A 27,385-nucleotide genomic window follows, 5' to 3' on the forward strand; every position below is an offset into this window, starting at 1 on the left:
AATGTAATTTCGCCCTTGTAAATGAGAAAATCAAAAGACTGTATGATATACTAAAATTTGAGAAAATAAATTTACGTAAAAACAAAAATTCTGCAACAGCAATCTTCAAATTTATTTAGATCAATCCAACAGTGATGACCTAGGATGTAACATTTTCAGCTTCAAGAATCAGATCCATAGAAAAGAAGAACTGGAGCCAGCTCTACATGATAAGCTAAGTGAGCTAGAAAGTTTATTGTAATCTTTGCCCCTCTCAAATCTTCATAAAAGACTAATGTGGACCATACAGGGAATTAGGAAGGAGGGGGGGGGGGGGGGGGGGATTACAACCCCCATGTTGAAGACTCTTTCATAGTAAATATCAATGGAACGAAACAACATATTGCTGTAATTTTGCACGGTAGCATAGGCCATAATTTTCTCAACAGATTGTGGTACAGATTTTCCAGCAGATGACAGCACAGCAATGAATGAAGTAAGGTTATCGTTTGAGCAATGCAAGGCCGTATTGAAGTGATGCTGGAGGTATGAAAACATGATGGAGGTACAATGGCAATGGCATAATGTGTACAGAACTCAGCCATCAACATGTACATCAATGTATGGCATTTGGTATAAGCTTGAAGGCAACAGTACTGTTCAGGATGTGCGTAAGGGTCTGGCTGACCAAAAACATCAGCAAGTCAGCTTTCAGTGCTGCTGCGTTGCAACATTTTACTAGGTCACCTCAAAAATCTGTGAAGCGAGGTGCACGTGAAAGTGGGATAAGCTGATCAAGCAGATGACAAATTCTGAAGGCTGTAAAGTGGAAAGTGTAGATTCTAGGATTGCTGCACAGTGTGAACGAAGGTGGCCCAGACCAAAGGATTGGAGTGCTGCGAGTGGTGTGCAGGCATGTTTCGTGAGGATGAACAGTTTGCAAGGATGGTTCTCTGATCTGATGAGGCACAATTCAATCTGAATGGTACTGTAAACTGCCACAGCTACATGTATGGGGCTCCTGAAAATCCTCACATTCACATGGACAAACATTTCAATCTACCGTGTGTTAATGTGTGGTCTGGTCTGTCATCGCATGGTTTGATTGGCCCATTCGTACTTGAAGGTACTGTAACTGGTGAGGTGTATTTTCATATGCTGCAAACATTGATTTTTACCTCCCATTCGAGTGGTGTTTGTAAATGAAAGATTTTTTACCTACAACAAAATGGTGCTCCACCTCTGTACCAGAAAGTTATCACATCCTGCGTGGATGAAAATCTACCTGGAAGATAGATAGTTTGGAGAGGAGCTCTTGAGTGTTCACCATGGTCTCCAGACTTTACACCTCTTTATTGCTACCTATAGTGGACTTTGGAAAATGAAATTCGTCAACGGAAGCCAGCTACACTGAATGAGCTACGAGAAACTGTCATTGCGTCCTGTGTGGCTGGCGTCCTGTGCCGCTGTCACACCAGCAACACTGACAGCTGTCGTTCTCTCAACAGTTCAGTGGCATTGATGTTGTTTGGCTGCTAATAAGGTGTGCTTTGAACACACAAAATAACCTTCCCCTCGTGCAGGAATTGTAACAGTATGTCATTTTGTTCTATTATTATTGACCATCAAAGAGTGTCTACCTTTTCCCGAACCCCTCTGTATATCATCTTGATGCAGGTGATATTTCATAATATTAATTCTGTCATTAAGCTGTAACATATTTGCAATAACTGATTAATTTTTGAAGTTAAATACTGCAAATATTTCACAATGTCATTATTTCCTGTTCGTCTACAGTGTAGTTGTTTGATGGTGCACAGTTGTTTTTGCAAGTGAGTGTAATTATTAGCTTGGCTGGTATCACATTTGTCCCAACAGCCATTCAGTTTGTCCCCTACTTTTTATTTAACATTGTATTTTGGATTTGGGTCTACAACTTGCCACTGTGGTTTAAAAATACCGTTCTCCCTGTCGTGAGAGCAGTCTCTGCCCAGTAAACGCTGTGGTTTCAAGAAAAATAAAGCTATCAGCGGATATTGTTTGTGGGGAATTAGATGAAAGGTCACACCTTGAGCCGCATTGTTTCTTGGAGTACAAACTAAAAAAAATGAAATACCACTTTTGATGTCTGTTGTGCAATTTCTTTTCTGATTTATTTGAGCACTTCTTTTCTTCATACTTTATGTAGCTGAGTCTTTAGATTATAGTAGTTGTGACTGGCATGCAAACTGATGACATTTAATATACTGACTCTACAGGAAGTGGGCACTCTAGCAATAGTAGCTGTCGGTGTTTTCTTCTCCTCAGTCCTCTCCCCCTCCCCTTTTCCCCTTTTTTCTCCATCTGCTACGCCCTTATTTGTCATATCTCTCTCTCTCTCTCTCTCTCTCTCTCTCTCTCTCCGTCTGTGTGTGTGTGTGTGTGTGTGTGTGTGTGTGTGTGTGTCCTCTCTCCCCTTCCTCCTTTACAATATTTGTAATTCATTGCTGATTAAGTGTGTCCCATCACATTATATTACCACCTTCTGAATATGCATCTTTTTTCCAAGCTTGTCCTCAACAACTCTGCAACAGATGTATCTCTTTTCTAAGAGGATCTTCTGCTATTGAAGTTGAAAGTGTTAACTTGGACATTATCTCATAGGATGGACTTCACTACGTATATTACTTTAGCTACTCATGAAGATGTTATCCTCATTTGTCTGAAAATGTAGAAACTTTTATCAGTTGTACTACCTTTAATTATTCACTTGTAATTACTTATTTAGGAATTTCTATTTGTAACTAACATCGATTGGGGCACTAAGTTATGGCCAAGAAGTTTGTAGTTTGTTTTCTTTGGGCCAGTAAATGAAATTTTGAAACATAAATATTGCAGGAATGACGAAAGCTAATGCTGTGATAATGACTGCTGGTATACATGCTTGTGTCATTGCTCTTACATTTAAAATTTATGCTATATCTTCAACTTTTCTAGGCCTATGTGCAGTACATGAAGTTTGCTCGACGTGCTGAAGGAATAAAATCTGCTCGCACAGTGTTCAAGAGAGCGAGGGAAGATTCACGCTCTAGGTTCCACGTTTTTGTAGCTGCTGCATTGATGGAATATTATTGCAGCAAGGACAAGAATATTGCTTTCAGAATATTTGAACTAGGCCTAAAGAAGTTTTCGGATAACCCTGATTATATACTGTGCTATATTGACTATCTTTCCCACTTAAATGGTGAGTTCCATTTAAATATTGTTCATACCGTTTACCCCATCACCAGTGGATTCAGTTAATTTTTTTCCTTTTGTTTCATTATTATTTCAGAGGATAACAACACAAGAGTTCTATTTGAAAGAGTACTGTCATCTGGTAGCTTAGAGCCTGAAAAGTCTGTGTAAGTATAAATTGTATTTTAATATTATTTTCCTGTTATTATGTACCCTGGAAATGTCTTAAGAGTTTTACAAAACATGACTGAGCTCTTAATGGGTGAATTATCCAGCCATAACATGAAACCCACCCTTGCAAGTTCAATTCTGTTAGTACCTCCCTCCCACTTCCCACATCTCACAGAACTCTCATGCATGCATACATAGCTTATCAGACTACCTCTCCTGGAATAAGGGATATTATGGAATAATGGGTTGTCCTCAGCCTGTTTTTAGTTTTAATAATTTACTTTACAATGGATTGCGTGCTGTTATAGAAATTAAAGCTGTGTGCTGAAATAAAATTCGAAGGAGCTACTCTGGCACGATTTACAGTTTAACTCTGTCACGAAGTTTCGCAACGGTGTACAGTGTGTTTCTTTGCTACTTTAATATTGTCTATCTTGCATTATAATTTTCTTGAAAAAAAGAAACAAATTTTTGTATTTTCATTCTGGAATAAATACGCATCTTGCAGCATTCTTCTGTATTTTTATAATCACCAATCATACAAGAAAAACAGAATTGTTAGCCATACGAAAATGAGTTACTGTGCCCTGAAATGCACCATAGAATAATAAATATAAATTTGGGACTGTATGCAAATGTTTTGTGTGTAATTTAATTTGAAGAAGATAAGTAAAAGCCATTTAAGCACTTCAGGCATTATAAATGTCTATCTAATATTTTTTTGTGTTGATAAATTTTAAATCCAATTTTTCATTTTGAAGGTGTCAGGTGATTTCAGAGTTGTGATATGTAGCATATCTAACTTTCTTTCTCAGCCATATAATTTGAGCAGTTGTTTCATACTGACTGTGAGATGTTAATTTACAGTGAAATCTGGAATCGTTTTCTTGAATTTGAATCAAATATTGGAGACCTCGCAAGTATTGTTAAAGTTGAAAAGAGGCGAAGTGCTGTTCTCAGTCAGGTTAGTATTTTCATTGAACAACATAAAATATACAGTTACGAATAAGAAATGTTGTGTTTAAGCATTACTGTTTTTTCTTCTTTGCAGATAAAAGAATTTCAAGGAAAGGAAACAGCTCAGCTGGTGGATAGATACAAATTCCTTGATTTGTATCCATGTACTCCAGGTGAACTAAAGTAAGTATTTATTGCATCTAAAGAAAAATGTAGAAGTGTGTGTTGTGTTGAACATTGGTGAACTCTAAAACATTGTGTCTGCTTCCCTCTAGAAAATACTTAGTTAATCCACATCCTTAATCTGTTAACCAGTGCTCAAACTGTTTATTTTTTCTTATAGAGCAATAGGATATAATGAAGTTGCGAGCACAGCATCAAGAGCGTTTCACCCTCTGGCTGCCTGCTCAGCTTTAGATGAAGACGAAGCTGCCAAAGTTCCTCGGCCAGATGTCTCACAGATGATACCTTACAAACCTAAAGCTAATACCATACCTGGTGATCATCCTGTACCTGGTAATTAAGGAGACTGTGTTTTTGCGATATTTGTAAATGTATCTTTAGTAAAGTAATGAATTCTTTCTACAAGCTGGTATTTTTGGATACATTGTTAACATGCAGTTTAACTCAAAGTAAAAAAAAAAAAAACAAATGCAACTCTCACACACCTATATCTGCCTGCCAAGGTCAGATAGTAAGCCTTCCCTCGGCACCTCGGCAGTCAGAGACAGTGGTCAGGTGTGTGTGAGTTTTGTTTGCACGTGTGTGTGTGCGCGGGGGGGGGGGGGGGGGGGTGTTTGTCTGATTAAGAAGGCCTCTTTGACCAAAAGCTAACTTGTTTGAAAGTCTTTTTTTTGTTGTTGTGCCTATCTGTGACTCAACATCTCCACTTTATGGTGAGCAACAATGTATCCTTTTCATAATATTGTCATTGTAGATTAAAACTGAAGAAACTGCAAAAAGGTGGGAATTTAAGGAGATGGGACCTGGATAAACTAAAAGAACCAGAGGTTGTACAGAGTTTCAGAGAGAGCATTAGGAAACGATTGACAAGAACGGGTGAAAAAAATGCAGTAGAAGAAGAATGGGTAGCTTTGAGAGATGAAATAGTGAGGGCAGCAGAGAATCAAGTAAGCAAAAAGGTGAGGGCTAGTAGAAATCCTTGGCTAACAGAAGAGATACTGAATTTAATTGATGAAGGGAGAAAGTATAAAAATGCAGTCAATGAAGCAGGCAAAAAAGAATACAAATGTCTCAAAAATGAGATTGACAGGAAGTGCAAATTGGCTAAGCTGGGATGGTTAGAGGACAAATGTAAGGATGTAGAAGCATATATCGCTATGGGTAAGATAGATACTGCCTGCAAGAAAATTAAAGATACCTTTGGAGAAAAGAGAATCACTTGTATGAATATCAAGAGCTCAGATGGAAAACCAGATTAAAGCAAAAAAAGGAAACCAGAAAGGTGGAAGGAGTATATAGAAGTTCTATACAAGGGCGATGTACTTGAGGGCAATATTACGGAAATGGAAGAGGATGAAGATGAAGATGAAATGGGAGATATGATACTGCATGAAGAACTTGACAGAGCACTGAAAGATCTAAGTCGAAACAAGGTCCCGGGTGTAGACAACATTCCATTAGAACTACTGACTGCCTTGGGAGAACCAGCCCTGACAAAACTTTACCATCTGGTGAGCAAGATGTATGAGTCAGCTGAAATACCCTCATACTTCAAAAAGAATATAATAATTCCAATCCCAAAGAAAGCAGATGTTGACAGGTGTGAAAATTACCGAACTATCAGAACAACTTGTCACGGCTGCAAAATACTAGCATGAATTCTTTACAGACGAATGGAAAAATTGGCAGAAGCCAATCTTGGAGAAGATCAATTTGTATTCCATGGAAATGTTGGAACACGTGAAGCAATACTGACCCTATGAATTATCTTAGAAGATAGATTAAGGAAAGGCAAACCTACATTTCTAACATTTGCAAACTTAGGGAAAGCTTTTGTCAGTGATGACTGGAATACTCTCTTTCAAATTCTGAAGGTGGCAGAGGCAAAATACAGGTATCGAAAGGCTATTTACAATTTGTACAGAAACCAGATGGCAATTATAAGAGTCAAGGGGCATGAAAGGGAAGTTGTAGTTGGGAAGGGCGTGAGACAGGGGCAAGCAGTAAAGGAAACAAAAGAAAAATTTGGAGTAGAAATCAAATCCATGGAGAAGAAATAAAAACTTTGAGGTTTGCCGATGACATTGTAATCCTGTCGGAGACAGCAAAGGACCTGGAAGAGCAGTTGAACAGAATGGAGTGTCTTGAAAGGAGGATATAAGATGAACATTAACAAAAGCAAAATGAGGATAACGGAATGTAGCCTAATTAAATCAGGTGATACTGAGGGAATTACATTAGGAAATGAAGCACTTAAAGTAGTAGACGAGTTCGGCTATTTGAGGAGCAAAATAACTGATGATGGGCAAAGTAGAGAGAATATAAACTGTAGCTGGCAATGGCAAGGAAAGTCTTTCTGAAGAGAAATTTGTTAACATTGAGTATAGATTAAGTGCCAGGAAGCCTTTTTCTGAAAGTATTTGTATGGAGTGTAGTTATGTATGGATGTGAAACATGGTCGATAAATAGTTTAGACAAGAAGAGAATAGAAGCTTTCAGAATGTGGTGCTAGAGAAGAATGCTGAATATTATATGGGTAGATCACATAACTAATGAGGATGTAGTGAATCGAATTGGGGAGAAGAGGAATTTGTGGCGCAACTTGGTGAGAAGAGGGGATTGTTTGGTAAGACATGTTCTGAGGCATCAATGGATCACCAATTTAGTATTGGAGGGCAGCGTGGAGGGTAAAAATCATACAGGGAGACCAAGAGATGAATACACTGAGCAGATGCAGAAGGATTTAGGTGACAGTAGTTACCTGGAGATGAAGCAGCTTGCACAGGATTGAGTAGCATGGAGATCTCTGGACTAAAGACCACAACAATGACAACAATATTGTCATTATTATATCCTGGATTTTCCATTGTTTGGAAGCATAAGTTATCCTTGACCATACATGCAGTGATTTTGCATAGTATACACATAGATACAGATGTAGATATTACATATATCTTAATAGCATGTTAATGAAGTCTGTACTAAATTGTTTGAGGGCATGCAGAACGTGTAGAACATGAAAGGTGTTGTTTTAAAAAGATGTAAAAATGCTATTGTCTGCACACAGGGGCTATACGGAGCAGAATATAAAAGAATGTCCTAAAAGTAATTTTATTTATTTATTTATTTATTTTTTTCAAATAGCTCTGTTGAAGTCAACAAAAAAGGATAGATATTTACACACTGCAAAGATGACATGTTAATTAGCAGACAAGTATAACGAAAAGATGAGCTTTCAGCTAATGCCTTCTTCACACACACACACACACACACACACACACACACACACACACATGTGTATGTGCGGATGGATATGTGTGTCTGTGCGCGAGTGTATACCTGTCCTTTTTTCCCCCTAAGGTAAGTCTTTCCGCTCCCGGGATTGGAATGACTCCTTACCCTCTCCCTTAAAACCCACATCCTCTCGTCTTTCCCTCTTTCCTGATGAGGCAACAGTTTGTTGCGAAAGCTTGAATTTCATGTGTATGTTTGTGTTTGTTTGTGTGTCTATCGACCTGCCAGCACTTTCGTTCTGTAAGTCACATCATCTGTGTTTTTAGATATATTTTTCCCAAGTTGTTAATTCCATTTTTTGGCATGATATTTCAATAACTAAACAAGTTGTTATCTTCAGGTACTGTAAGCTGTGCTATTACATGCACTCAATGTCTGGTCTGCAATCAAACTGTGAAACAGTATTTAGAGCTGAGTTTGATCCCCCTCCCAACATATGCCCTTTTATGCTCATTTGTTGTTAATTCGTTTTTTGGAGCCCACCCTATTATTCTGTGAACACATTCTTTCAGCATTTTCCAGATGGCAGGTGAAATGATTATTTGTATCACCTCACTATAATGAGAATATTCCTTTCTAGTATTGTGTATTTTTACTCTTTATCTTACAAGTCTGCGACCACTTGCAATTAAAAAATGGTTTGGAACCATCACAGCCCATGAAATTTCTTCGTTGTAGGCAGTTTCGTTTTTAGCTTTTTGTCTTTCCTGGCATCATCTCTGAAAGTTCTTACAGAAAAATCACTCTTTAGTTTTCTGTCCTATTTTCACACAAAAAATCCCCAATTTTCATCATGTAATGGAATTTTCTGGCTTTTGTGAGAAGACCTCCATTAAGAACACCATAAGCTATCTTCTTGTTAGAATATTTCTCAGCCTGCTTGTCTTTTTGGAATATTTTGTAAAATCAGGCGTTCATTGATCTCCTCTATCATCATCAAGAGTTAACTGTCATATTAATAGGCCAAATGATACCTCTGTATTGTATTGGCTGAATTATGTCATGGAGACATCCATATGTTACCAGAGATTATGTCGATGTCTGATGGAGGGTCATAAGTAGTGATAAAGATCCCATTATGCGATGGATAACTCAACTTATTTCTTTGTAGTCTTACAGTATCTAATGCTCATTCTGGTGCACCTCAAAGGTTATACTGCTGTTTCAGTTACAGCTATTGTTCTGTATTCTGATCACATTGGCTTTTTTGATAATAGAATCCCAGGAAGTACTTTTGTGCCATAACCCATGTATTTAACTACTGGGATTCTGTTGTCAAAGAAGCTGTTGAGGTCAGAAACTGTAACAACTGCTTTTACTGGGGATATAGCTATGAATTGCATATGGAAACTTGCAAAAAAAAAAAAAACACATACCGAACTGCAGGTTTGATAAAAAGAGAGTTTTCTTTGATGGCGATGCAGAATCAATGTTGAGACGTGGAATTGTAGAGTGTAGTATTTCCATAATGTTAGTGATTTAAATACTTAGTTTCATGCTTTATCTTGTAGGTGGTGTATTCCCGATCCCTCCAGCAGCTGCACAGCTGTGCACCTTACTTCCACCACCGGGGTGCTTTCGGGGACCATTTGTTGCTGTTGATTTGTTATTGGAGGTCTTCAACAAGATACAGCTGCCTGACAACCGTAAGTACTTGCAAATGAGAAATTCGGAAGTTTAACAGTTGGACTGAACTTGTTTAATATAGTAGGACTTGACTTTTACATTTGTAACAGTACACGCACCATGTGAGTATATGTAAAAAAATATTTCGTATAACAACAACAACAACAAGTTCAGTGTCTGTTGCTGGTACTCTACTAGCATCTACCTGGATTTAGGTGTATGAAAATGGTTGAAAGAATGAACATGAATGTTTGTCCCTCTCATAAATGAGGTTTGTCATGATCCAGACATATTAATAAACTCATTGTTCAGCATGTCAGTTTTTGATAAATCAAAATTGAAGTATTTTGCTCTTTCCAGTAATTATATAAATTTTGAACAGGAACATTATCAGATGTTGTATCTCCATGAAAATTAAAAAACAGGGAAGACCATTCCAAATTTGGTATATTTGTGACCATGTAAACATTGTGGTGTAGTAGTAAGATAGTGAAATAGATGAATAAAATACCGTTCTATAATGTTATTGAGAATTTTGCTGTTTAGCATCAGTTAACTACCATTGTACGACAGAAGTGTAAAATTGAAAAAAGTATGTACTGTAATCTAACCAGTATGTTTGCCAAGGTTCCTGTGTTAACACAGTTACAGGATTACTAGTTGCAGCAGTATGTATTGCTATGCCCCAAGAGAGTCAGCATTTGTTTTCTGGGTCTGGGTATGAGCTAGTGACCCCGGGTTCCTGAGCTGGGACTGGTAAGTGTCACCAATCCTCTGTCACTGCGAGATGTGGGCATGCTTCAGCGAATACTGTGTGGTGTGAAGATGTAACATTGTGTGCCACAGGGAATGGGCATATTGGGTTGACCTTGGGAAAAAAAAACTACTACTACTACTACTACTACTACTACTTCAGTCTCAAGGTGTGCTGATGAGGTGCATGGCTGTTGAGGTGGAACAGTTGTTAGCGTCCAACCTCTGGGGAACCTGCGACACCTCAGTTGTATAAAGCCTACCTAGACATGTGCAGCTCTGTGTAGGTGGACTTTTATTTCCGAAGCTGTTCGTGGGACCATGATAGAATCCTCAAAATTCTCTCCTCTTCCTCCCAGCAGAAAGGGTAAGCTACAGTTAGTGCCTGGCATCCAATCAAACAAGAGGGCTTGTGTAGCCAGTTCTCTTGACTCGGGAGTTCCTTCCAAGGGTTTATGTCCCCAGCTCAATGCATTGTTTCAATGCATTGTTTTGGCCATACTGCTCTTGGGTGTCACAGAGGAACCATTTGTTTTAAATGTGGTAAGGCCGTCCATGAAGGAGTCGCTTGTTCATCTCCTATGAAGTGTGTGTATTGCTCTAGGGCTAACCCTGTTGGTTGGGACTGCAGCATATATCTTGAAGAACGGAAGATACAAGAGCTTAAGACTATGAGGCACATCCTGTATATTGAGGCCAAAAAGATGTATAAGGTGAACTGCCCCCAATGTTTGCTACCTCCTTCGCTTAGATTCTTAAACAACCAATGCAGAAAGCCGATGCTGCTATGCAAAAGCAGGTCGCTGGTGTCAGCACAATGCACCTTTGCTGCTGCTGCTGCAGTTATGTCAAAGCATGTACCTCTCCTCAGAACTTCAGAAAAGGCCATGTTGCTGTTGTTGCAGGACTCCTTTCCCCTCCCTCCAATGATTCCATCTGGTCCACTGTCTATTGCTGCCATTACCACTTCCTCATTTGTGGCAGTGAAACCACCTCAGATCAAAAAATCAAAGTCGGAGACAAAGAATTGCCCACTGACTGAGATGGGACGTACACAGTCCAGTGATGTTGACATCTTGTGTGATGTCTTTCTCAAATCTTGCTCAGAGGCAATGGACCTTGATGTCGCACTGGGCAATCTTCTCCCTCCAAGGCAGAGCCTTCACTCTTTATAGGCTCCCCTCCATGGCAAAAAATCAGGATGAAAATTCTACCCCCATGATAGATGCTTCCCATCCTACAGTGGAACTTTAATAGATTCAGGGCGGGTGTGGGGGAACTGAAACTCCTAGCACAGTAGTGCCTCCAATGCTTGCTTTTGCAGGAAACTCATTTTAAAACATCTGATGCCCCGCTACTACTGGGCTATATGCTCTATTGCCTGGAAGGCGTGACGGGGGAAAGGGCCAATTGAGGGATTACTGTGTTTGTCAATAATGTGCACCACTCTTCTGCTCTCCCCCTGGCTGCTGACCTGCAAGCAGTTGCAGTTGAATTTCAGGTGTGTTGGAGGATTGCTGTTTGCTCACTTTATTAACCTCTGCAAGGTGCCGTAGACTCTGAGGTTCTCACAGATCTTATGGAACAAATCCCCGACGATTTCTTCTACTGGCACACTTCAATGCCCATCATGTCTTGTGGAGCTCTACCTCTACTTGCCTTCAGGACCAGGTTTTGGAGACTGTCATGACATTTCAGGAGCTGTGCATACTCAACACAGGTACTCCCATTCATTTCTGTGCTGATAACTGAGTCATTCTTACCCATCATCCTCTGTTTCTACTATCCAGCCTTCGCAGACACTGTTCGGTGGGAAGTTATTGGTGGCTTTCATTCCAGTGACCACTTCCTTCTCCGCTTCCACCATTACGTAAACAGAAGCCACAAAAATGGATGGTCATCATGGCTAACTGGACATTGTTCAGACAGCTCGCTGTGTTTGAACACCGCAACAATGTCCAGCAATGGGCGGACTACATTACATGACCATCCAACGTGCCACTGACTTATCTATCCCAAAGTCTTCAGGTAATATTATAAGGCAACCAATACCTTGTTGGAGTGATGATGAGTGTCATTCAGGAATCCAGGACAGGCCTTCTGTGGCTTTTCAACAGTTTAAATGCCCCTCAACAGCCAACAACCTCACAGCCTTTAGAGTTGTGAGAGCCAAGGTTCAACGTATAATTAAGGAGAGCAAGCAAAGATCGTGGAAAGTGTTCCTGGACTTCATAAACTGTTCCACTTGTTCTACAGAAGTATGGGAACCCATCACGATGATTTCTGGTAAACACAGTTGTTAACCAATAGCAGCAGTGCTGAAATGGGTGTCTCCAAATAGCATCCAGAGACACTGCTCAGACTATAGCAGAACATAATGTTTGGAAGGTAGGAGATGAGATACTGGCAGAAGTAAAGCTGTGAGGACGGGGCATGAGTTGTGCTTGGGTAGCTCAGTTGGTAGAGCACTTGCCCGCGAAAAGCAAAGGTCCCGAGTTCGAGTCTCGGTCCGGCACACAGTTTTTATCTGCCAGGAAGTTTTATAGCAGAACATGTAGCAAAGACTACTGCCAATGCCAGCCAGGATCCAGCATTTTGCAGCTATCGTGCAACTGTAGAGAAGGAAATTGGTCTTCAAATCCAACAATTCTGGGTCATACAATTACCCTTTCTCCAAGTGAAAACTGGAATCGGCACTGTAATACTGCATCCACTCATGACCAAATCCAGTATGTGAGGACATAGTTGCTGTTTCTTTCTTGTAAAATTAATGTACTTGGAAGACTACCTCACTAATTTCTTTGTGTTATATTTGTTGTGATTTTTTGCATGCATGCATGAACCTTAAAACCAATGCTAAATGTTCAGTACCAATGAGGAAGAGCTCATGACAGACAGAATGATGCTACGGATGACATATTGTGTGATACATCTTTTCTTATTGGGGATATTTTCACTGCCCAGCTTCTGCAATGTTCACCACTCTGATAGCAGCTACAATAATGAAAATTAAAATCAGCACATTTATTTACAGAGTTATAATAAATAACTAATGTATCAATATACAGGATATTTCCAAAGACGGACAAGTTTCCTGCTTTTGCTGTGTGTACATTAACTTGAGACAACACAGAATGTAATGAAACTGGATAGGCGCAAAATCTACTCATTAAGCAGCAGCAGCAGCAGCAGCAGCAGAACAACACATCTGTAATAAGATTAACCTTTGTGTGTGTGTGTGTGTGTGTGTGTGTGTGTGTGTGTGTGTGTGTATGCATGAGTAGATTTCGTATCTATCCAGTTACATTATATTTTTGAAAAATTGATTAGTTTTGTTGACAGATTGTAATGAAGTATTCATAAATTTACTTTGAATCTTCACTGTATTTCCCTGTAATGATAAAGGAATATTTAATCACAGGAGGCAGTATGAACAAATACTCCAACAAAGCTCTTGAATTTGTTCTTGAAACTCAAAAGACCCTAAATAGTTTGAATGTTGCATCAACTGCGTTTGTGGCTAGACTTTCCTGTGTTACAGGCAATCTATTAAGTTACTGTTGCAAAACTTAATATAGCTAAGCAGCCTGTACTCATTGCTTTTATTATCTCTATATGTTAACTCATTTAGACCAGGTACCTTCTGATGTCAATCTTGATATTTTTACACCTTAACAGGTAGCGTTAATACAGGAGACAGAGAAGATCAAATGTAGAGCAGTACTGCCGATTTAGGAAACATGAAAGCGTTAGAGAGATACTCATCGAAATCCAGTGGCAGATGTTAAAAGAAAGGCATTGCACATCATGCCGAGTTTTGTTGTTAAAATTCCAATATCATATGTATACAGTGTGTCCGAGGAAGAATGGTCAATATACAGGGGTATGACACGAATTATCATTTGAAGCAAAAAAGTCTAGTAAACATGAGCTCTAAAATGCATATACAGTGAAACCCCTCTTTTATACTTTTCAAGGGACTTAAAGAAAAATGTCAGGGACTTGTTTATAATCTAATAATGGTTTATTATCTAAAAAAACTGCCGATATAACGGGAACTGATAATTGGGAAGCAGAAATGTTTGACTCAATTTCATACGTTGTCATTGATGTTATTGGAACACCTATCACTGTCATTCACTATTTAAATAATGAAACACTGCATCAGTTACATATTTTTTCATGCTTAGCACAATGTGTTTCCAGAATTTTTTCTCGATATCAAGTGCAAATATTTACATAAGTATTTTGTGTGGTGTTTGCATATGTGTTGTTCTGCATCTCTTGAACTGTAACAAGAACGAACCCTTGAAACACATTTTGCTCAGCATGCGAATATACGTAATTTGCGCTGTGTTTAAACCAAAAGCATCTGAGCAATGCAAACTGAATAAAGGTGTCAACTAGTGCTACAAGCAGCCAAAAGCCGAAACACACTAAATATGGTTCAACAGAGGTGTGATGACAGTCACAACAATCACAAAACTGCACATGCGCTGTAGAGACAGTTCGGAAATGGTTGTGATTGGTCGTGATACCTTTATTTGTACAAACCTAGTTACTCTTATCAGCCACCATGCAGAGTAGAGTTTGACAGCGGCAGGAGATACAGCACGAATTGTTCCAACTTTCACACATTTACCAGTTTAAGTCCACTAAGTAGAGCACCCTGGTGTCAAGGAACTTAACCACATAATGTTTGTAAACACTACTTGATGGCCAACATCGTGCTGGCGTCATTTTACGTCAGTTTTTTTTCCGTGAACATTTTTTCATAAAGCATTAATTGCGGGAAAATTATAAATATGTTGCTGCAAAATCGATTGTGAATTAACATTGTGGACATAGGAAATTTGACAGGAGTGATAAAAAATGTCGTAAATGGCGGAAACACAATAATTCCTGGAACATAAAAGTGGGGTTATACTGTATCTTTATCTTTGTCACAGTGAAACACATCTTTTGTCCTCAACAAGTGCTCACAATTCTTGCCATATGCATTTTAGAGCCCACATTTACTATGCTTTTTTAGCTTTGAATGAGTGTTCCTGTTGTATCCCTGGGACATGTTGTGTTTTAGGAATTGACCATGATGGGCATATCGAAAAAATTCAAACTTGTATGGATTTGCTGCATACTGTTTGTAAATGAAACAAAAAAATGGGGATATGATAATGTTACATAAAGTACTCTTTGTAACACACAGTAGAGATGTAGATATTCTCTGTTCATTGCCACAGTCATCTGATAGTGTAATCTTTCATGCACTCTTATGGTGGGTTGGGGTGCTGCTGACTCTTTTGCTTACCAAATACCAAAAACCAAAATAGAATGCAGTTGTAGGTCATATAGAGGAGCACAAGTTTTGTTGAACTTACTTTGTTCGGACCACATCTTTGTTTTTGTGATGTAGTGTCCCAACAAGGGTTTGTGTGTTTTTGTCCACAGTGAGTTTTTTTCTGTTTTGAATCAAGTCAACTTGCACACTATGCTCTCTTGAACTAAAATAGCTGTCAAAATATTCCACTTGGAAACCTGACAATTGTTTGAGAGAATTTATTAAGATGCAGCGCATAAATTTGCAAGATGATCAACATTTCAGTATACCCCAAATACTCAACAATGTGATGATTTGTCTGTTGTTGTTGTTGTTGTTGTTGTTGTTGTTGTTGTCTTCAGTCCTGAGACTGGTTTGATGCAGCTCTCCATGCTACTCTATCCTGTGCAAGCTTCTTCATCTCCCAGTACTTACTGCAACCTACATCCTTCTGAATCTGCTTAGTGTATTCATCTCCTGGTCTCCCTCTACGATTTTTACCCTGCACGCTGCCCTCAAATGCTAAATTTTTGATCCCTTGATGCCTCAGAACGTGTCCTACCAACCGGTCCCTTCTTGTTGTCAAGTTGTGCCACAAACTCCTCTTCTTCCCAATTCTGTTCAATACCTCCTCATTAGTTATGTGATCTACCCATCTAGTCTTCAGCATTCTTCTGTAGCACCACATTTCGAAAGCTTCTATTCTCTTCTTGTCCAAACTATTTATCGTCCATGTTTCACTTCCATACATGGCTACACTCCATACAAATACTTTCAGAAACGACTTCCTGACACTTAAATCTATACTCGATGTTAACAAATTTTTCTTCTTCAGAAACGCTTTCCTTGCCATTGTCAGTCTACATTTTATATCCTCTCTACTTCGACCATCGTCAGTTATTTTGCTCCCCAAATAGCAAAACTCCTTTACTACTTTAAGTGTCTCATTTCCTAATCTGATTACCTCAGCATCACCTGACTTAATTCGACTACATTCCATTATCCTCGTTTTGCTTTTGTTGATGTTCATCTTATATCCTCCTTTCAAGACACTGTCCATTCCGTTCAGCTGCTCTTCCAAGTCCTTTGCTGTCTCTGACAGAATTACAATGTCATCGGCGAACCTCAGTGTTTTTATTTCTTCTCCATGGATTTTCTTTTGTTTCCTTTACTGCTTGCTCAATATACAGATTGAATAGCATCGGGGAGAGGCTACAACCCTGTCTCACTCCCTTCCCAACTGCTCCTTCCCTTTCATGCCCCTCGACTCTTATAACTGCCATCTGGTTTCTGTACAAATTGTAAATAGCCTTTCGCTCCCTGTATTTCACCCCTGCCACCTTTAAAAATTTGAAAGAGAGTATTCCAGTCAGCATTGTCAAAAGCTTTCTCTAAGTCCACAAATACTAGAAATGTAGGTTTGCCTTTCCTTAATCTATTTTCTACGATAAGTTGCAGGGTCAGTATTGCCCCAAGTGTTCCAACATTTCTGCGGAATCCAAACTGATCTTTGCCGAGGTCAGCCTCTACCAGTTTTTCCATTCTTTTGTAAAGAATTCGCGTTAGTATTTTGCAGCTGTGACTTATTAAACTGATAGTTCAGTAATTTTCACATCTGTCAACACCTGCTTTCTTTGGGATTAGAATTATTATATTCTTCTTGAAGTCTGAGGGTATTTCGCCTGTCTCATATATCTTGCTCACCAGCTGGTAGAGTTTTGTCAGGACTGGCTCTCCCAAGGCCGCCAGTACTTCCAATGGAATGTTGTCTACTCCCGGGGCCTTGTTTTGACTCAGGTCTTTCAGTGCTCTGTCAGACTCTTCACGCAGTATTGTATCTCCCATTTCAGCTTCATCTACATCCTCTTCCATTTCCATAATATTGTCCTCAAGTACATCGCCCTTGTATAGACCCTCTATATACTCCTTCCACCTTTCTGCTTTCCCTTCTTTGCTTTGAACTGGGTTTCCATCTGAGCTCTTGATATTCATACAAGTGGCTCTCTTTTCTCCAAAGGTCTCTTTAATTTTCCTGTAGGCAGTATCTATCTTACCCCTCGTGAGATAAGCCTCTACATCCTTACATTTGTCCTCTAGCCATCCCAGCTTAGCCATTTTGCACGTCCTGTCGATCTCATTTTTGAGATGTTTGTATTCCCTTTTGCCTGCTCCATTTACTGTGTTTTTATATTTTCTCCTTTCATCAATTAAATTCAATATTTCTTCTGTTACCCAAGGATTTCTACTAGCCCTCGTCTGTTTACCTACTTGATCCTCTGCTGCCTTCACTACTTCATCCCTCAGAGCTACCCATTCTTCTTCTACTGTATTTCTTTCCCCCATTCCTGTCAATTGTTCCCTTATGCTCTCTCTGAAAATCTGTACAACCTCTGGTTCTTTCAGTTTATCCAGGTCCCATCTCCTTAAATTCCCATTTTATTGCAGTTTCTTCAGTTTTAATCTACAGTTCATAACCAATAGATTGTGGTCAGAGTCCACATCTGCCACTGGAAATGTCTTACAATTTAAAACCTGGTTCCAAAATCTCTGTCTTACCATTATATAATCTATCTGATACCTTCTAGTATCTCCAGGATTCTTCCAGGTATACAACCTTCTTTGATGATTCTTGAACCAAGTGTTAGCTATGATTAAGTTATGCTCTGTGCAAAATTCAACTAGGCGGCCTCCTCTTTCATTCCTTCCCCCAATCCATATTCACCTACTATGTTTCCTTCTCTCCCTTTTCCTACTCTCAAATTCCAGTCACCCACGACTATTAAATTTTCGTCTCCCTTCACTACCTGAATAATTTATTTTATCTCATCATACGTTTCATCAATTTCTTCATCATCTGCAGAGCTAGTTGGCATATAAACTTGTACCATTGTAGTAGGCACGGGCTTCGTGTCTATCTTGGCCACAATAATGCGTTCACTATGCTGTTTGTAGTAGCTTACCTGCACTCCTATTTTTTATTCATTATTAAACCTACTCCTGCATTACCTCTATTTGATTTTGTATTTATAACCCTGTATTCACCTGACCAAAAGTCTTGTTCCTCCTGCCACCGAACTTCACTAATTCCCACTATATCTAACTTTAACCTATCCATTTCCCTTTTTAAATTTTCTAACCTACCTGCCCGATTAAGGGATCTGACATTCCACGCTCCGATCCGTAGAACGCCAATTTTCTTTCTCCTGATAACGACGTCCTCCTGAGTAGTCCCCGCCCGGAGATCCAAATGGGGGACTATTTTACCTTCAGAATATTTTACCCAAGAGGACGCCATCATCATTTAACCATACAGTAAAGCTGCATCCCCTCGGGAAAAATTTGTGTGGAAGATGTGAAATCCTCAGGGAACTTGTATCTACTAGAATAACAAGGTAGTTCTGAAAGACTGTTCATTGGCAGAAAGAAATATATTGAGTTATTTTGCTACAAACTGCTAAGAGATTCTCCTCCAGTGGTAGTTGTTTCTGAAATCATGAAATGGAAGGTGAAGAAGTACATGAAATTGTTGTAATGTGTATTGCTTGATTGCAGATACCTGCAGTGCTCTTGCCAACCTTGTATATCTTCATTATCCAACTAGAATAGCTGAGGGCTCAAAGACAGCCATTGGTATTACCTTTATAGATGTGTCTAATGAACAAACCTTTTGCTAAATGTTAAAGCTGATTAGGACATTCAGTCTGCTAAATATGGGTTCAAGAGGATAGTCAGTAAGGCAAAAATTGGTTGTTTTAGGAAACTTCTTGGACATGAATCGGATTGAAGTGTACAGTGCTGACAGCATGGATGAGAAGTACAATACTTTTATTAATAATGTCCTTAACTTATCTGAAAGCTGTTTCTCCTCAAATCTAACCCAAATTAGACTGAAGTTTACAAAAAAGCTATGGATTGCTTGAGGAATAAAGATACCATGTTAGACAAAAAGAAAACCATATGAGTCAGATACAGCTCTGTTGTAAATGCTATACATCAGTACAAAACATACTGCAAAATACTGAAGGTAGTAATATGGGCATCAAAGCAAATGAATTACCAGATAAGGATAGTCACATCAGATAACAAAATAAAGACAGTATGAGATATAGTGAAGGAAGAGACTGGTAGAACCAGAGATGAAAAGGAGCACATGGCATTAATAATAAATGATACATGGGTAACAGATGTGTGCAATGTTGCTGAGCTTTTCAATAAGCACTTCATAACTGTTACTTAAAAGATGGGATTGCCAGGTTCAGTAGATGCTGCCATGGAATATCTCAGACCAGTACTACAAATAACTGCAATAATATGAATATGGCCTTCACAGCACCAGTAGAAATAATGTTCTCCATAAAATCTGTAAAATCAAAAAATTCTAGAGACTTTGATAATGTATCAATATAGCAGAGTAAAGAGTGTGCCTCTAAGTGTAGTGACATTTTAAAGTATTTGTGTGACTAATATTTTATTTATGGAACATTTCTTGGTTGAAATATGCTGCAGTTAAGTCTATGTATAACAGAAAAAGCTAAACTCTGCCCTAACAGACCATGAAGGCCCATCGCTGGATCTGATATGGAGGGGCATGTGGTCACCATACCGCTCTCCCGGCTGTAAGTCAGTTTACGAGACCGGAGCCACTACTTCTTAATCAAGTAACTCCTCCATTTGCATCTCATGGACTGAGTGCATTACACTTGCCAACAGCACTTGACAGACCAGATCGTCACCCCTCCAAGTGAAAGCCCAGCTTGACAGTGCTCAACTTCGATGCTCTGATGGGAACCGGTGTTACCACTGCGGCAAGGCCGTTGGCTTTGTGTAAGGAAGGAGATAAAGAAATACCATCAAACTTTCCCTCCAATTTAACTTCTACCCACATTCTTAAAAATTTTAGAAAAGATAATATACAGTCATGTTCTTAACTGTCTGAGCACAAGTAAAATACTATCCAGGCCATAAATCGGATTTCGAAATTGTTACATCATTGAGAATTATGGGCTACTGGCATATTTTTTGATCTGTCAAAGGCATTTGACTGTGTAAATCACAATATCCATTTGAATCAATTAGAATATTATGTTGTAACAGGAAGTGCTGCAAAATAGTTAAAGTCCTATATCTCTGCTAGGAGATAAAGGATGTCAACAGGAAAAAGATGTGTATTAAGTTGTGAGGCATTGGAACAAATAATATGTGGTGTCCACCAAGGTTCCATTCCAGCTCCCTTACTTGTGTATATCAATGACCATTCATCAGTAACATAAACAGATGCCAAGTTTATTTTGTTTGCAGCTGATACAAACATTGCAGTAAATAGTAAGTCAAGTGTAGCCGTAGGAAGGTCAGCTAATGAAGTTTTCATGGACATTACTAAATCATTCCTAGCCAATTCTCTGTCACTCAACCTTGCAAAAAAAAGCCTAAAATATTATGACAAGCAGTTGAAGTTGACAGTATTAAATTTTTGGGATTACAAGTTGATAACAAATTTAATTGGGAAGAGAATCCCACAGAACAGATGAAGCACCTAAAGATATCTCAATTTGCTATGCGAAGGTTGTCAGGCATAGGTGACATAAAAATAAAATAGCTAGAGTAATATGCTTACTTTCATTCCATAATGCCATGTGGGATTATTTTCTGGTGCAACTCATCAAGCCAAACTAAAATTTTCCAAGCCCAAAAACATGCAGTATGAATTATTTTTGGTGTTAATTCAAGAATGTCTTGCAGACAGTGTAAGGAACTGTGGATACTACGGTAACTACTCCTACCCAATAAATTTATTCCTTAATGTAATCTGTCATAAAAAATTATTCTTTTTTTCCGCACCAATAGCTCAGTTCGTGGAATCAGTTCTTTTACAAAGCTGTAAATTCACTTACTGTGATTGAGAGAGATGTCCACTATTCAGCAATACACATTTTCGAAAACATGCCAGAAGCCATAAAAAGTTTAACTAATAACAAAGTCCAGTTTGAGACCAACTCCTTCCACTCTGTTTATGAATTTCTTAACAGACCCGATTGATAATGTAAATATTGCGTACAATCTGACTTCTGTACAAATTTTGTGCAGTAATGCGATCATTGTAAATAAGTGCTTATTTAATTTTTTAATTAGATGATGCATGGCTAAGAATTAGCGTATGCACATGACTGTACTGAATATTTAATATTTGGTGATAAGTTTTATATCCTTTTAAAAGTAAACATGCTTAAGATTTTTTGTTTTCACTAAATCCACATCCACAATGGCAATTTTGTTTGAGATCTGTGGAAGAAACTTTAGCATATCAGTTCCTATTTTGTAAATATTTAGTGTGTATTCATGTTTTCCGACATGTTGCTCATCCCTGAGGGTCTCCTCACTGTGCATCAGTTCGAACAAAAAGTAAAATTAATCTAATCTAGGGACACAGGTCTGTTTCCTATTGCATGATTGTTAGTGCAATGGAGTGTAACAAGCATGTGATAGAATTTTTCATGCTGCTATGAATTAATCATTTGCACAAAGGCAAAGGTGGTTTTTTAATTGGAAAAAAAAAAAACTCCATTTTTTAGAACGTAGATGTTTTGGAGAACGGCGTTGAATATTCAGGTTTCTGTCCTCTTCTACCAATTTCAATGCAAATCAGCAGTTTGCCGACTTGCTTGCAGTGTCATACTTATGTTAACAGCAATTACAGGGAAGAGAATTCCAGTTTGAAACGTAATGTGTTATTGCTATCAAAATCTATTAGAATAACATTATAGTTAGGACGATTCAAATGGTTTTTGTGTGAATATTTCTTGCGTACTTGAAATTATCACACAGTAAGTTATTTTGACTAATATATCTCACATGTTTTTATTTGCCATTGTTGCTGCATGCTGTTTTACAAACTTTTGTGATTGAACATTATGATCATCTTTTTGGCTTCTATCTTAGCCAAACTTGAAGAAATCACAACTAAGTGATGTGACAGCTCAGAGAATTTCACTTGCTGCCATGAAATCTAGTTCAGGGAAATTTTGGATTTCTCACTGAAAATTTCTATGAAATTTTTTGATGAAACAAAATCTCTGCTAGAGCATCCAGATGGATACTATCTGATATCTGAATCACCTACCAGAAAAAAGAATAAAAAATAATTAACCCTGTCCATGACGCAGGAAGGAAAGCAGTGAAAACAGAAAGAATGAAAGTATATATCCGAAATATGTTGTGTTCTATCAAACCAGTCCTGTATTCTGATTAATATTACTTTCTGATTGACATTTCAGTGAGACATGTGGCATGGGCCAACTGCCATCCAATCATAGTTCTTTCTTGAGTGCCACGTGCATGCTGTGTTACCTGTTTTGTATGTAGGATTGTAAGGGATCCGTGATCCCACGAACATAGATATTAGTATCTGACACCCAGGTTGATAGCAGACAGGAGTCGATTGTCGAGTGCTGCAGGAAGCAGTGAGATGAGTGTCGAGTGAGCAGTAGTACTGGAGAGACGGGCAAGAATGGTGGTCGAGTGAGTTGTAAATGGTAAATACGCCGGAGTATGACAAATGAACGCGTCTCCCTGATCATCGTGGGGTTGACCCTCATCGATACCGATCTGCGAGTGATATGAAAACAAGTGACAAGTGCCGAATTACGTGTTTCGCGGCAACAGTGTCGGCCAGCATCAACCGTGGATTGCAGTGAGGATTGTTGTGAATGCTAACCATCATCATTACATGTGATGAAGTACTTAAAATCAGCAACCAATAAAAGGATATAACCGTAATAAAAGTGTAGGGCGAATGTAGCAACTGCCTCAGAATTTGTGTATTATTATAGAAAATGCATATCAGTTTGTACATCGCAACCTTTATGGTCTTTAATAATAGACAGACTTTCAATCATTAACTATTCCGTCTCGGAACAGCCGCACTCGGTTGAAATACCCCTGAAACCACAGCAGAAAAACCGATAGCCTTCCATCCATTAAGCACACAGTCATATAATTATAAAAATTAATTGTTTGGCGGCTTCAGTAATCACACAAAACCCAATAAAGGACAAAACGAGGGTGTTTCAGGATGCAGTGCCTTGTTAAACATGGCTGGTTGCATACCAGTAACACTGCCACCTCCTCCACCTCTCCCCTGCCACTAAAATATGTTGGTCACAAAGTAATTTTAATCGGAATATAAGAATCTAGTTTTTGGGTGCTACAAATCCTAACAACAAGCAATTAATTAATCCATATTTCATCTAGTATAACACACAGACACAGTTCATTTTTATCTTAATGTTCATTCGCTTATGGTGTAGTTTTTTTTCCTTTTATGAATAGTCTCTAATAAATTTGATTCATTGCGAGCCTTTTACTCATTCCATTATTACACATGTTGCATTCACCATCTCAAAGCTAGTAACATTAGATGAAGAGAAAAAATATGAAAAGTACATGATGAACGCTTAGGAATAAAGAGAATATAGGAAGAAAGAGATTATTAAATGAATTGTGCATGGATACAAAAAGTGTGTGCTAGTAGAACATCTAGGTTTCCTGGATTCACTCATGTTTCACATGTGTTCAGGCACACAATCTGATCCCAAAAATTTGGCTTTGAAAACCTTATATTTCTTTTCTTTCTTTCCATTTTCCATTTGTGTTCTCCAGTTCTACTATTCACAGTTTCTTATTTGTTTGAATATTATGTATTACGTTATAATGTAGAACCCACAGTAATGTGCATGTTTTAATGTTTCAGCTCCCCCTCCTATAGCAGATAATGGATGTGATACAAAACTTTTTGATCTAGCAAAATCGGTGCACTGGATTGTTGATGAGAACTCTGAGGGCTCAATCTCCTTAGGTAACCTGTATACCAACAAGAGACGCCGAAGGCTAGGAGCTGCAGGTGGAGATGATAGTGAGGACGATGATATGACTGGTGCGCCACCAGTGAATGATATATATCGTGCCCGCCAACAGAAACGAGTTAAATGACATCAGGCACCTTCGTATTTATTGGACATTGACGAATGATCCATGTGGATATGAGCAATGCGAAACAGTTCTGGTTCAACAGCGCACCTGATAATGACCGTGCCATTCAGAAAATTTCATACTGAACACAACTTTATCAAGTAATATGACTGTAAACCGACTTATGAGTCGAACAAGGTACTGTTCTTACCCATAATATTGTACCATGTGTAACATTTACACCCTTCAGTTACTAGTTTTGATGTAAAAACATGTTGCTTCACATCGGGAAGCAATGCAAGTATATTGTCTACAAAAACAAATGTTATGGTCACATGTACTTACTTTTAAAACAAGAGATAAAGAAGGCAGTGCTCATTAGTTATATCATACTTTCGTTAATTTCACGTCCATTCTGAACAATCAGTAGTATCATCTCTTTCAATAAGTAGGACATGAATCATTCACACAAAACACGTGTAAGAGTTATGCTAAGAGATGAAATGGATTTTAGCTACTGTATGATAGTCCATTTGTAATTTTACAAAAGAACTGTAAAATACATAGTTTATAGAAATATTTTATGACCTTTTGGCTTGAAGTCGTGTCCGTTTTATGTTAATAGAATGTGTGTTTCCAGTAAGTTCACCATTTTGTGATGGTGATCAGAGGTCTAGGTGCTTGAAAAGTGCATTTCAGTATGTTGTGACAGTATTTGAAACTATAGATATTTCAGTTCTCATGAGTCGCGTTGCTCTGTAAATTTTGGATGAATAAGAATGTCTGAAAAGTACAAGAAGAATTTGTAGTACAATAAGCCTTTTTATTTTAAAATATTGTTGACTCGTTTTGATACTTGTATATAGTTAATATCATATAAACACAAAATAAATCAAATGAATGAAACTATGTATGATTTGTAGTAAATACAAAACTTTTAGGCTACCATGCTTATTGAGTTTTTTGTAAATAAAGCTGTTGGTCATAAATTACAAATTTTTGTTTTCACTGTTACATATTCCATTCTTATTTATTTATTTATTGATCCATCCACAGGCAATATAAATGTTTTGGAAGTTGTCAACACACAAATGTACATAATACAGGTGCATTAATACAAAGGCTATTCAGAAAGTCGCAAAATGGAAAAAACTGTTAAAATCCGATGAAGCTTTGCACAGATGTGTTGGGCAGTGTGTCTGTTATGCCTGCCAGTTGTGTCACATTGCTCCTTTCAGTTCTGAGTGCACAGTGAGCATATAAAGATGCCTAGGAAATAGGATCTCCCACCAAGTATGAGGGCCTGATGAAAGATTTTGCCTGATGTCATGCAACCCACATAATACAACTGTCATGCGGTTCCTTCTTCGTGACAATTCTCGGCCACAGTCTCCAGGGGCTATGAAGCTGACCCCTGCAGCGTTTTCAATGGGAAGTGTGTGATCACCGACAGTACAGCCCGTAACTGGCTGTCCTGTGATTCATCTCTGCACACATGCACTGCTGGCTTTCATGACAACATTTTGGTGCAGTAAACGATCTGTAGACCAGTATAGAGGATTGGCAGAAAGCACAAGTGGCTGCCCTCTATGATGAGAGCATCGGAAAGTTGACACAACGCTACGACAAATGCCTTAAGTTGGAGCGGCAACTTTATAGAGAAGTAGCTGGAAGGTGTAGCCAACTGTTGCAAAGAAAGAAAAAAAAAAAGAAACCTTTCTGATTTTCACAGTGATTTTCATTTCATGAGCGATCGGAACTTACTTTCTGAATAGCCCTCATACATAAGTATATCTTTTGTATTGAACGTATTTTAAAATGCCTCTTAATCACAGTAGTTAATCATTAGCATCATTGTCAACAAAGGTTGCATTTCATTTCAGTTAATCCTTGGCAGTGTAAAAACACTTTCCTAGCACATAATTGTTTAGAGTATTCCTGAAAGCATGTATGTCTTTGACCACTTGTGGAAGTTTGTTGTATAATTTAATTCCGTAGTATGACACACTATTTTGGATTTTTGTGTTGTTTTTCCTAGTGAGGGTGGTGACTTTACCTGGTCCTGTGTTCACGAAGAGACTTTTTCATTGGGTACCGATCTATGTCTTTCTTTATGTGGATCACATTTGCAAAATGTATTCACATGGAACAGTCAGAATTCCTTTACTTCACTTTTTTTTTTTCAAATTATATCCCAAAAAATAATAATTTTTTTATCAATGAAAAACGTAATATAAAGAATGACATTATGTACAGACATATAAAGACAGCTTTTAAAGCTAAAAAAAATAATGTGTTTCAGAAATTTGAAGATCACCAATAATAAAATCCCAATTATACTCATGAAATGGACTTCGGCTAAAATATCCCGAAACTGGAAGTCAGTTTTTAGTTTCTATGTAACTGTGAAGTCCAACCGTGTACTTCGCAATGGTTATTTGTGAACATAAATCTTGGAGGAGCTGACAGTAGTACAGTGGATGTATTTACCAGGTGTACCAGTATGAAATGAGCATTTTTTTGTGAAAATGAAACACTAATTTTGAATTGAAAAGTAAAAACATTTTATTCAAAGTACTGGCCATTGCTTTCTATACATTTTGACCACCTTTCTGGCAATTTGTGGACACCACGCCAATGGAAATGTTCGTCTTTCGAAGCAAACCAATCAGACACCAAATTTTCGACTTCTTTGTAGGAATGAAAGTGTCCCTCAGCCAATGCGTGTCCCATTGATGAAAACAAATGGTAGTCGGAAGAGGCCAAGTTTGGTGAATACGGCGGGTGGGGTAGCAGCTCCCAGCCAAGTGTTTTGATGGTATCCTGAACCAGTTTTGCTTTGTGTGCAGGTGCATTGTCGTGTAAAAAAATTACTTTGCCATGTCTTCTGGCCCATTCTGGTCTTTTTTTTATCAATGCAGAGTT

General features: G+C 38.3%; 1 protein-coding gene across 2 annotated transcripts in view; it reads left to right on the plus strand.

Moving 5' to 3' along the window:
* LOC124545094 (protein suppressor of forked) overlaps window positions 1-25,379 on the plus strand; it is a 146,627-nt gene extending 121,248 nt beyond the window's left edge. The window contains exons 9-15 of one of the 2 annotated variants that reach the window (XM_047123906.1): window positions 2,956-3,202; window positions 3,293-3,362; window positions 4,234-4,330; window positions 4,418-4,506; window positions 4,667-4,839; window positions 9,312-9,446; window positions 24,243-25,376. In XM_047123906.1, the coding sequence (XP_046979862.1) occupies window positions 2,956-3,202; window positions 3,293-3,362; window positions 4,234-4,330; window positions 4,418-4,506; window positions 4,667-4,839; window positions 9,312-9,446; window positions 24,243-24,481 (1,050 nt within the window). In that variant the 3' untranslated portion in view covers window positions 24,482-25,376. Of the gene's footprint in view, window positions 1-2,955; window positions 3,203-3,292; window positions 3,363-4,233; window positions 4,331-4,417; window positions 4,507-4,666; window positions 4,840-9,311; window positions 9,447-24,242 lie in introns of both variants that reach the window. The other variant, XM_047123907.1, reaches the window with a different exon arrangement.
* Window positions 25,380-27,385: the final 2,006 nt, after the last annotated feature.

Source organism: Schistocerca americana, chromosome 8 (assembly GCF_021461395.2).
Source record: "Schistocerca americana isolate TAMUIC-IGC-003095 chromosome 8, iqSchAmer2.1, whole genome shotgun sequence".
NCBI classification, from domain to species: Eukaryota; Metazoa; Arthropoda; class Insecta; order Orthoptera; family Acrididae; genus Schistocerca; species Schistocerca americana.